At 38.5% G+C, this 12,359-nt stretch overlaps 1 protein-coding gene across 1 annotated transcript; it reads left to right on the forward strand.

The window, feature by feature from the left end:
- The first annotated feature begins 1,420 nt into the window (after nt 1-1,420).
- bco1l (beta-carotene oxygenase 1, like) lies at nt 1,421-9,801 on the forward strand. Its single transcript, XM_041781985.1, has 11 exons — nt 1,421-1,533; nt 3,754-3,882; nt 3,961-4,090; nt 5,211-5,358; nt 5,446-5,593; nt 6,270-6,490; nt 6,580-6,846; nt 6,940-7,045; nt 7,125-7,219; nt 9,247-9,358; nt 9,462-9,801. The coding sequence occupies exons 1-11, from the start codon at nt 1,461-1,463 to the stop codon at nt 9,617-9,619; spliced, it is 1,587 nt and encodes a 528-aa protein (XP_041637919.1). The 5' UTR covers nt 1,421-1,460; the 3' UTR covers nt 9,620-9,801.
- Nucleotides 9,802-12,359: the final 2,558 nt, after the last annotated feature.

A 12,359-nucleotide genomic window follows, 5' to 3' on the forward strand; every position in this document is an offset into this window, starting at 1 on the left:
TCCAAATGTAAAATTGTTCTGAACGACTACTTAAGCTGCAGAAAGCTGCCATTCTGTTGCTGTTTGTCATTCTAACATTCTGTCGCCTCTCTTGGCTGTGTTTGTTTTCATCAGTGGAGTATTCCCACTGAAGTTCACATAATAAAGCGATTAAAACTTCCTGGTTTATCCTGTAAGATTCCCTGAATGATAAGCAAGTAGGTGCAGACCATGAAGGCCACTTTTAACAGCATTTCTCCACCATTTCGTAAAATTTCATCCATGAAACCAAATCTGACTCTCTGATTTCACTGGGTGTACGAAACCTTCTCTGCATGCTTGAAGTATTTCTGCTCCTGGATTTCAGACCAATAGGAGACAGATAGAGGATGGACCAATCACGTTAGCTCTGCCCATTGTTGCTATGCTGTTCTCCAGGAGACATTTGCTTTGATCTCACTAAGATAGTCCCAACATTCTATCACATACACACACATTCCTCCTACAGACTTCATCTAAAAAGTAGACATATCACTTATTTATGTTATTTATGCTGGATTTACATTTTTACCATCTTTGACACATTTTGATTATTACTGTTAAAGTTTGATGATAATTTTTGCCTCTCAGAGTTTTACCATGTGTGTGTATGTGATAGAATGTTGGGACTCTCTAAGTGAGATCAAAGGAGAACAGCACAGCAACAATGGGCAGAGCTAACCTGATTGGTCCACCCTCTACCTGTTTCCTATTGGTCAGTTCATCAAAAATAGAACAGCAGAAAATTTTAAAACATGCAGAAAAAGGATTTTCATTAAACTAAAACCAGCATGAAGGTATGCTGGCAGTCTTTATGAAGACTTTAGATTAATAGTGCCTAAATGATCATAAAGGCTTTAAAATACTGATTCTATAGGTTAGCTTATTATTTAACTGTTTATTTGTTTAACATAGGGGTTTTTTCACAGGTAGATGATAAGCTTATGTATGTGCCAACCATGATTATCAGCTGTTCATAGATAATGATGGGGCCTCGCTGATAAGACGCTTGTTCAAGGATCGTCTCAGCCTCATGTTTGTGTTTCTACACTTCACAGATAAATAATAAATTAAAGTAAGAGTAATAAGTACGCGTTACTCTGGGTTTAAACTGAAACTAAGCAGTCATGTCCAGTAGAAACAGTGAGCATCGCCCTTCTTTAGCTGTTTATGAGTATTTATCTTTGGAGTCTTATCATGTTGGCCCACATTAAATGTGCGCTCCAGATCACCATGAACATGTGAAGCGATCAGAGGTCTTCAGTCCGTCTGTCTTTTTTCGTCTAAAGACGAGTAAAGTCCACAGAAGAGCTGTTATATAATCCACAAAGTTTAGTTTTCTGCTTGTGAAGATCCCCACGTAGACGAGGACTACTTAAGATCCACCGTGGGGGGTGTGGGTGCTCAGTTAGCGGTGTGTGGTCGTAACAGCGGTGAGGAAGATGTCGAAGTTGGTGCAGATCTTTGGGAAAAACGGAGCAGAATCTCCGGAGCCGGTGAACGCTAAAGTGACGGGTGAGTTTGACTTTAGAAAGGTTTTTTTTTTAGATCATTAAGGGCTTTTATCCAGTAAAGAGTTTATGTCCTGTCAATATATTTATTTTGGTCTGGATGCACCGCAAAATTATTCAGAATGTTTGAACTTTAAAAATGTTTATTTCTTAACAATTAATGTTACAAAAAAGATCAAATGTAGAATGATTTTATGTTAAAGGGTGAAATTAGAGTTTATAATACAAAATCATTAAATGGTAAAGCTTTTTCCTTTAGATTTATGAACATTTCCTTTGATTTCCATTGATTTTTGTTAATTAAGATGAGTCTAGTTAAAATGTGTTAAGATTAGTTAAGTTTAGCTGAGCTTTGCTGAATAATTTTAGTAAAGTCCAGCTAAGTAGAGTAAAACTGAGTCAAGTAAAGTTGTGTTAAGTTGAGTTTAGTTGAGTTGAATTAAGTAGTTTAGTTAAGTTAAAATGAGCTGAGCTACGTTGAATTGAGTTTAGTTTAACAGAGTAAATTTAAGTTTGGTTTAGTTAAGCTCAGTTATGTTGATTTTAGTGGAGTTTATTTTTTAGTTGAAATGAGTTTAATTAATTCGGTTTGTGTTGAATTACAGTTAGTTTCCTTACGTTGTGTTATTCGAGTTAAACTGACTTGAGTAAAATTAAGTTTAGTTTAGTTGAGTTGAGCTTAGTTAAGTTAAGGAAAGTTGAGTTTACTTATGTAAAGTTTAGTTTAGTTTATTAAAGTTAAGTTCTGTTGAGGAAAGTTCAGTCTAGTTGAGCTGAGTTAAGTTCAGTAAAGTTGAATTAAGTTGACCTTAGTTTAGTTACGGTAAGTTGAGTTTGAGTTAATTCTAGTTTAGTTGAGTTAATGAGTCAAGTTTAGTTCAGATAAGTTTGCCTTTGTTGAGTTTAGTTGAAATAAGTTTTTTTAATTTGGGTTGTGTTGAATTAAGTTTAGTTTACTCATGTTGAGTTATTTGAGTTAAGTTGGGTAAAATTAAGTTTAGTTAAGTTGAGAAAAGACGAGTTTACTTAAGTACAGTTTAGTTTAGTTAAGTTAATTGATGTTGAGTTTAGTTGATTTTAGCTGAATTCAGTTCAGTTGAAATAATTTTAGTTTATTTGGCTTGTGTTGAATTAAGTTTAGTTCAGATAAATTTGCTTTTGTTGAGTTTAGTTAAAATAAGTCAAGTTTTTTGGGTTGTGTTGAATTACGTTTAGTTTACTTACATTGAGTTTAGTTAAATAAAGTTGAGCTAAGTCAAGCTGAGGCAAGTCGAGTTTAACGGAGTACATTTCAGTTTAGTTGAGCTGAGATAACTTCAATTAGGTTGGGTTTTGTAAAGTTGGGATTTATTTGGTCATTGTTTAACATACAAAACTCAGTTACACTGGTTTGAAGACAATAATTAACATTTAGTTAAAACTATTTCAGCATCAACACTGAGGATAAAGAGAAAGACAAAACAGGTCCCAGAAGGTGTGAGCTCAAACCGTTTATTATTGCTGCTACTAGTTTAGAAAAGGAAGAATACGAAGAAGAAAAATTACAACTTTATCATCATTATATTAGGGACAAAACAATGACATTACAATCTCATTATGGTGCAAAAGCTATCAGTATTTATCCATAAAAAAGTATACGGTTAAAAAGCATTAATGTGTGTCACTGCATTTCACAAATGATGGTAATCATTAAAAAAGTAAAAACATGTCCAGATAGAGTAATGTTTAAAATAGCTACAGGCTGAAGCACTACTGTGAGCTGCCAATTGAATCTGTTTGCATTTGTTTTGCTTTAACTTCACAAAAACATGGTAAAAATTCACAGTGACTTTTAAAATAGATCTGTGGTAATGTATTTTAACATAAAATTCGTCTATTATATCAAAGTCACAATTGTTTTTTGCTTTGAGACTTTAATGAACTTTTTAAAATAAATGTTTAAAGTCATGATTCCATGTTCAGACTCCACAAAGCTGAAACTTTGGCTAATTAGGATTCAGCTAAAATAACAAAACATCCATAAATTGTTTGTGCCACTCTCTACATTCTTATTAGTTTTAATGGAGAGTTTTCTCAAATGGATACTTGTTCAAAACCATTAATGCTGAATTATCTACAGTTACGTCGTCAGATAAGATTTAAATTCAGACTACTAAAACGTTTCTGCAGCATTATCGAACAGCATCAGTGATTCAGTGACGTGTTTATGACCTTAAACGTGTAGGAACCATCCCGCCATGGCTGCAGGGAACGCTGCTAAGGAACGGACCCGGACTTTTCTCCGTGGGCGACTCCGAGTATAACCACTGGTTTGACGGCATGGCACTCATCCACAGCTTCACCTTCATCAATGGTGAGAGGTTTAAAATAATAAAAACATTACAATTTACTAAATTTGAAGCAAAGTAAGACACTCATGTCATCGTCTCAGGCGAGGTGACGTACAGAAGTAAGTTTCTAAGGAGCGACACATACAAGAGGAACGTGAAGGCCGACAGGATTGTCGTCTCTGAGTTTGGAACCATGATCTACCCCGATCCCTGCAAAAACATATTCGCCAGGTACGGACCATCCATTGAGAACAAGCATAGATCTGTTTAAAGCTATTAACAAGACCAGGTTTAGTAAATCTAGTACATAAAGACATTATTTAGTCCAGATTTGTTAAAGGACAGATGGTTTAAGAGATCTGTCAGTCTCAATTGAAGAGAGATCTCTTAAACCTGTCTTGGTTAATTCAGGGTCCTTAAACGTCTACAGGACATAGAGTTTTATCCTCCAAGGCCCTGAAGATATCAGCAGATGAGGCAAAGGAATCTTTTTCTGTTCATCCAGCAGGTGTCCAAAGCTGGCTTCTGTCCTCCAAAGGGCAAAGAGGTATAACAAAGGGGTCTAAAAATCTGTAGACACAACCCTATAATCCATCAAAGGGCATTCAGTATCTTCATACTATAAGGTTGTGTCATAGTCAGGGGCATTGAGATCAGTTTTAGTCCATCAAAGTATAGGGATCTTCTTTGGTCCAATGAAGGGACAAACGGATCTATCTTGGTCTGTCTCACGCAACAAAGAATCCGGTTTTGTCCACCAAAAAAGGCATACACAACTGCAAGTCCATTAACTGGGCAACGAACTATTAAGGTCCATCAGAGAAGACCTGTTTTGGTTCGCTAAAGATGCATAGAGATCGTATTGGGTCTATCGGAGAGGCTTTCAATCAAAGTGGAAAGTATTTCTGTTTAGGTCTAGCCAGTGGGGAAACAGATCTGCTTAGATCCACTAAAAGGGTATAAAGATCTGACATGGTTCATCAAGTGTGCAGAGACCTCTCTGTTTTGTCCATCCAAAGGCCAGAGTTATCTTATTGTTGACACAAGTTCAGAGATCAGTTTTTACTCATGCAAAAGTCCTAGGGTTCTGTTTTGGTCCATCCATGGTGTTTGGAGATCTGATTTAGTCTGTCCAAAGGATGTATGGATCTGTTTAATGTCTTCTATTCATCGATTGGTTTTTGAAGTCTACTTAAGAGAGATCTTCCCAGTGCATCCAGGCCAAAATCATCCAGGAGAAGTATAAGTCTGATTCAGTCTTTCCAGGACACACAGATGTTTGGTCCAGTTGATCTAGAAAAGAGAGGTACCACCATGAGGCTCTGGTTTATGCTCTCCTTCTGCTCTTTAGGGCATTTACACACCTCTCCAACGTGATCCCTGACTTCACTGACAACAACCTGATAAACATCATCCGCTATGGCCAGGACTACTACGCCTCCTCCGAGGTCAACTACATGAACCAGATCGATCCCGCAACCCTGGACACCATTGGCAGGGTAAGCTAGTCTCCATCCTTAAAGCCACAAAGACTGATAAGGTGCAACTGTTCTGACAAGCTCATCACTTTCTCTGCCACAATTTAGATTAACTATAGGAACCATATCGCCATAAACCTTGCAACAGCTCACCCGCACTATGACGACGAGGGCAACACCTACAACATGGGCACCGCCATCATGGGCTTTGGTCGACCCAAGTATGTCATATTCAAGGTGCCAGTTGATGCTTCAGGTATGTGGGTTTTAGAGATCCTTAAGTTAGCCTCAAGTTAGCGGTTTTGTGTTAATGACGTCCTCTCCTGCTAATTCAACAACGTCTTTATCAGACTACAGCCAGGAAACTGCTGCGGTAAAGTTATGTCACTGCTTTAGTTTTTACAGTGTAGTAATTGATTTATGATGCTGCTATGCAAATCATTTAGCTCTAATCTGACCTGTATTCAGACTTGACAAAGGTCAAAGAGTCCTGCAAAGATTTGACAGTCTGTCAGATTGCATTATCTTAATCAGAGCTTATTATATCAGAGCTGTATTGAAGGAAAACTAGATATCCAGTTACCTGTCTTTAAGGTTAGCGATTAAGGCTGAACTTCCATGCAAATGACATGAAGGTTGTGGGAGGGAAAAAGTTTGAGGGGTTAACCAGAGGGGGGCATGCATACTTGGACTAGTTTACATGGCAATCTTTCCTACAGCTGTTGTATTTTAGTTGGCTATGAAGGCTCCAGGAATCACTGGAGGGATTATGTTTCTAATCTGGCCAGGGAACACCTTGGAATCCCCCAGGAAGAACTGGAAAATGTTGCTGGGGAAAGAGATGTCTAGGTTGACTTTCTTAATCTGCTGCCTGCTGGATGTATGGATGTGTTCAATAAGGGAAATGTTGACTAGTTTGTTTCCTTCTCCAGATAAAGAGCACAAAAAGCCGGCACTGAGGAAAGCCCAGCAGATCTGTTCGATCCCGTTCCGTTCCACTCTGTTCCCGAGCTACTTTCACAGCTTCGGTATGACTGAGAACTACATTGTGTTCGTGGAGCAGCCCTTCAAACTGGACATCCTCAAACTGGCCACCGCCTACTTCAGAGGGGTCAACTGGGGGAGCTGCCTCAAATATGACGAGAAAGACTATGTCAGTCCTGTACTTTCATTAATATAAATCGGAATATTCATCACAAAAAACTCAACTGGTGCCTAATTGGTGGTCTCTTTCCTTCCCAGGCTTGGTTCCACGTTATCAACAGGAAGACAGGAAAGACCATGTCCACACGGTACTACGGAGATGCCTTTGTGGTTTTCCACCATGTCAACGCGTACGAAGATGACGGTCACATTGTGTTTGACCTGATCACTTACAAGGATAGCAACCTGTACGACATGTTCTACATGCAGAACATGAGGCAGGAGGCCGAAAACTTTGTGGAGGCCAACAAGGTCTTCAGCCCACCGATCGTCAAGAGGTTTGTCCTGCCAGTCAACGTCCATCGGGTACAGTTTAACTAAAATCTACAACCTCACTCTGTTCTCAGTTTCCTTATTTACAGCTCAGTCTGAAGAGTTTTGGTGGGTTTGGTTTTACAGGAAAGTCCAAGAGGAACAAACTTGGTGACTCTGAAAGACACGACAGCTCAGGCAGTGGTCCAAGAGGACGGCTCTATCTACTGCCAGCCAGACACGCTCTTTGAAGGTAAATGTTCTCCATAATCAGTCTCTTTATTCAGACTTTGTTTATTCCTTCTTAGCTGAAGAGTCTGTTTCCTCCCCAGGTCTGGAACTTCCTGGGATCAACTACAAATTCAACGCTAAGAAGTACAGATACTTCTATGGCTCCAGGGTGGAGTTCTCACCACATCCCAACAAGGTGAGAAACACCAGACACAGCACCATTATTAGTGAAAATCTCACAATGGAGATTCACAATGGAGATTCCACAGACATGAGTGCCCACAGAAACTTGTGAGACAGATATCCTCTGATGGCTTGATGAATCCACCAGCTGGTCTTCTTTTTCAATGTTGCACTTGGTTCAAGGCCCAGCTTTGTTTATGTTCCTGCCATGTTTGTGGGCTGTGGAAGTATAAAAGATCTGTTTGACGAAACTTCCCTGTCTGATCGCTCCTTTTGGCTATTGTGCATGTAATGTTGCAGTCAGCCTGACCTGAGCGCCTCTTTGGCTCAGTTGGCAGAGTGAGCCCCCTAATACAAAGACTACAGTGGTTAGTTTAGTGGTCTGACTTTAATCTCAGAATTCAGACTTTGATCTCAGAATTCTCTCTGATCTCAGAATTCTGACTTCCATCTCAGACTTCGGACTTTGATCTTAGAATTCTGACTTTAATCCCAGAATTCTCGATGATCTCATATTCTGACTTTGATCTCAGGATTCTCTTTGATCTCAGAATTCTGACTTTAAACCCATAATTATCTCTGATCCCAGACTTCTGATTTTGATCTCAGAATTCTGACTTTCATCTCAGAATTCTGAATTTTATCTCAGAATTCTGACTTTAAACCAATAACTCTCTTTAATCCCAGACTTCTGACTTTGATCTCAGGATTCTGACATTGATCTCAGAATTCTGACTTTGATCTCAGAATTCTCTTTAATCTCACACTTTTGACTTTCATCTCAGGATTCTGACTTTGATCTCAGGATTCTCTTTGATCTCACACTTCTGATTTTCATCTTAGAATTCTGACTTTTATCTCAGAATTCTGACTTTTATCTCAGAATTCTGACTTTAAACCCATAATTCGCTTTGATCCCAGACTTCTGACTTTGATCTCAGAATTCTGACTTTGATCTCAGAATTCAGACTTCGATCTCAGGATTCTCTTAGATCTCACACTTCTGACTTTCATCTCAGAATTCTGACTTTTATCTCAGAATTTTGACTTTGATCCCAGAATTTCTTTGATCTCAGAATTCTGTAACCTTGCAAAGCAGATGGATACCTTCATTTCCTTGTTTTTCACTGGTAATTCCATCTTGCAAAGGTCTCATCTGAACCATTCAGATCAGTTGAGGGGCAGTACTTTCAGGTATGGCAGAGTTGTGAAGTAAACAAGCAGCATCAAGAGGGCAGTGCGATTATGGCGGAAGAGCGTAGCGTGAATGCTGCTAAAGCGCTAGTTTTATCAGAACTTGATGACACTTCTTCGTTAAAAGAAGTACAAGGAACAGCAGTGAGTTGTTTTCTTTTAAAAAACAACAAAAGTCCAGTACTTACATGCCTATAGTCGCCATGTTCCGCGTTATTCCTCGGTTGCTGCACACGCACAGCTCGGTAGCGGCTACGTTAAGTGTTCTGTTGCTCTGATTGGCCTGTGGAGATGTGACAGACAGAACATCCAATCACACGCCGAATGTGTGAAACACATCCATCTCGCATGTCCCAGAATTCTCTTTAATCTCAGCATTCTCTTTAATTTTAGAATCATGACTTTGATTGCGTGCTGTTTGGTGTGCAGGTATTCCCACTCTCTTACCCGATACTTCCTGTATGGGGTGAGAGCTGTTCTATCAAAAGAAGGGCATTGACCTTAAAAAATTATCTGGTGAAATAAAATCCAGAAAATCAGGGCAAAATGAGTGCACAAATCAGACAGAGGTTTCGGTCTGTATTCATGTGCATTCATTCCAAATGTTGAGCCGATATGATGACCAGGTGATTGCCGGTCATGTTAGATCTGAGTCATAGTTTGATTTTTATTTCTTATGAGCCTAGAATGGCCGCCTTAGAGCTCAAAAATAATAATCATTACAAAAACACATCTGATTTTAAGTTGTTGAAGGCCTAAATAATCTGACATGGAGCCACCAGTCCTTTTCTCTGGCTAATAGTACCAGCGGTCTTTGGTTTATGTGACCTTTCTTTTGATCCACAGATCGCCAAGTTTGACATTGTGGCCAGGAAGCACATGCTGTGGGAGCAGGACAACTGTTTCCCCTCAGAGCCCGTGTTTGTGGCGTCTCCAGGAGCCACTGAGGAGGACGATGGTGAGAACTCTCTTCCATCAAACCAGCTTTGCACAGTTAAAGGAGCAGATCTGGTTTAAAGGATCATTTATTATTTTCACAGTTCTCTTGTTCTTTCTCACAGGGGTGATCTTATCATCAGTCATCTCTCCCGATCCAAATGTCTCTCCGTTCATGCTCGTCCTCAACGCCAAAACCATGGAGGAGATTGCCCGAGCAACCATCCCCACCAGCGTCCACATGGACCTTCACGGACATTTCATCCCGTCTAAAACACTATGAGAAGAACCCAAGCCACTGTTTAAAGTTTTTTATTTTAATGCACTTTACAGGACTTGTTTGAGGATGTTTTTGTTGCATCTTTTCCTTTATGACCCCCAGAGGATGAACCCACAAAACCACACGACTAAGGAGACCCATCATCAGGGCAATTCTGTTTTTGCTCATACAAATAAAAATGTTTTATTTATGAAGCCCTTTTTATGTTTTTGACAGTCCAATGTTACATAATCAATATAAACATTATTGATTTACATGCTATTACAACTTAAGTGAGTTTTTGAAGACATTATTTATAAACTAAATAAAAATATCTTAATCTTTACATAAAGAGCTACAGTTTTTCATTCTGTTTATAAATCTTTTATCACTTTATGTCTCTTTATTACTCATTTTATGTGATATTTAATTATTACGTGTATATGAATTAAATTCCCTCCAAAAATCTCCCATGAACTTTGAAATCAAGTTATTTCTGCCAACAATGGACAAAAACACTAGTGAAAAAATAATGTTACATCACCAGTGTTCCGTCCTTTGATCTTCTCTCTTTTGTCAAAACACAATAACATCAGAGAACGGAACACTGGGACACTAACATTCTTTTTTCTCCACAATACGTGCAGTAGATCACATGTGGAAAAAAGAATGTTGCATCACCGGTGTTTTGTGCTTTGCTTGCAGATGTTTTATCAAAATTGCTTGTATTAAATTAAAAAGTTTTCCTCCTCTTGACAGCTTTGCAGTGCATATTTTGCAGTCTGCTCTGCTTTTGTCATCCTCGTTTACTTTAAAATAACTCCAGTCGACATACATCATCCTCCGCTTACCTGCTAACGAGAATTTAACGTCACACCGTAAAGTGGTATCCCTGCCGTAGTGTCAGCGTGGTTTTACGTGTACGAATATTTAAAGGCAGTATCAGCCCTGTACCTGACACTGGTATCGAGTCATCCCTATTTAATATGAACTGTTAAAAATCCTTTGTCTGCAAAATATACAAACCTTTTAAATTCAGTGGCTCTCTGAACTTTTTGTACAAGGTGTGGGTAATTCACCTGAAAAGACAAAAAACATGCTACAACATGTAGGTGTTGTGGAAAAAAACGTATGTCACCATTCCAGTGTTCTGGTTAAAAAAGGAAGATCAAAGAACGGAATTCTGGTGATGTAACATTCTTTTTCCTACACGTGTTACATTCTTTTTTTCAATATGTGAGACCTGCTGCAGGTGTTGTGGAAAAAATAATGTCACCGATCCAGTGTTCTGGGTAAATAAGGAACATCAAAGAATGGAACCCTGGTGATGTAACATTCTTTATTTTCTATATGTGAGACCTGCTGCAGGGGTTGTGGAAAAATGATGTTACCGTTCCAGTGTTCCGTTCTCTGATCTTACTGTGTTCAGATCAAAAGAGGAAGATGAAAGAATGGAACAATGGTGATCTAACATTCTTTTTCCTATGTGTGACACGCTACAGGTGTTGCTGAACAAAAATAATGTTACCATCCATTCCAGTTTTCTGACTTTGATCTTACTATTATTTTTTTCTTTTCCAGTGTTCTGTTCTTTGATCTTATTATTATTGCGCTCTGATGAAAAAAGTTAGATTTAAGAACAGAGCATTAGTAAATTAGCATTCTTTTTTTTCTATGTATTTGTGTCATACTGCAGGTATTGAAGAAAACGGCAGGTTTAATCCACTTTTCCTACTTTTAAACAGTAATTGGGAAACAGCTTGTTTCTAGATTTTGGATTTCTGATTTCAAAATAATCAAAAAAGGAAAATCAAAGACCGTTACACTGGCATGGTAACATTCTTTTGTCACAAGACCTGCAGCACATAATTCAGAAAAAAGAATGTTGCATCACCAGTGTTTCGTTCTTTGAGTCTTCTATTTAATCAGGACACAAAAATGAAAAACAAACCATTCTTTAGTTTAATTAAAATGGAAAAGCAGAAACCAAAAACTAACATTGTTTTCTTGATCCCCAGTTTTATCTGAGCTGACTGAAAAAGCTTAGGGGCGGTTTCTTCATATTTTGGTTTCCTTTTTAAAACACCGGTTGGGAAACAGCTTGTTTCTAGATTTTGGATTTCTTATTTCAGATTTAAAATCTGTCAGCTGTAAACGACTCTGACCCAAACAATAACAGATGATGTGAAGGGTTGTTAGGACTCATCCTCTACCTCTTGGTGAAAATGAACCCTGATCGGACCACAGACCTTTGGTGCCTCCTCAGGGCCGATTCTTAACATGTGGGTCATGAAATTCGTCTTTACAGTGGGTTCCAGATATGTGCTTTTATTTTGAAGGATATGTCTCCGCCTAAACTACCTCATCTTTCATTTAAACTATGGTTATGAATGAAAAATTTAAAAAAAATATTAGATTGTGATTTGTTGTTGAGGTGGTATTTGGTCCTGATGCCAGAAACCAAAGCCCAAGGGCACTGATCATCAACTGGTGGCCTGCGGGCCAAAACAAGCCCCCCAAAGCTTCCTGTCCGGCCCCCGAAAGATCATTAAATTCAGAAAAGGGGGAGAAAAAGATATTCTGGTTTTAAAAATATCCTTTGGCTTTAAATGTCTGTAGCTGTCAAACCCATCCCACAAACAATTAATATTTAAATAGTTTTAGAATGACTTAACATCTGATCTGTTTTCACAGAAATTTACTGTCATAATTAGTGGATATTTATAAAAGGGTTAAGGTTGAGAGAAGGGCGCCAAAAACAACC

Source organism: Cheilinus undulatus, linkage group 24 (assembly GCF_018320785.1).
Source record: "Cheilinus undulatus linkage group 24, ASM1832078v1, whole genome shotgun sequence".
Lineage (NCBI taxonomy): Eukaryota > Metazoa > Chordata > Actinopteri > Labriformes > Labridae > Cheilinus > Cheilinus undulatus.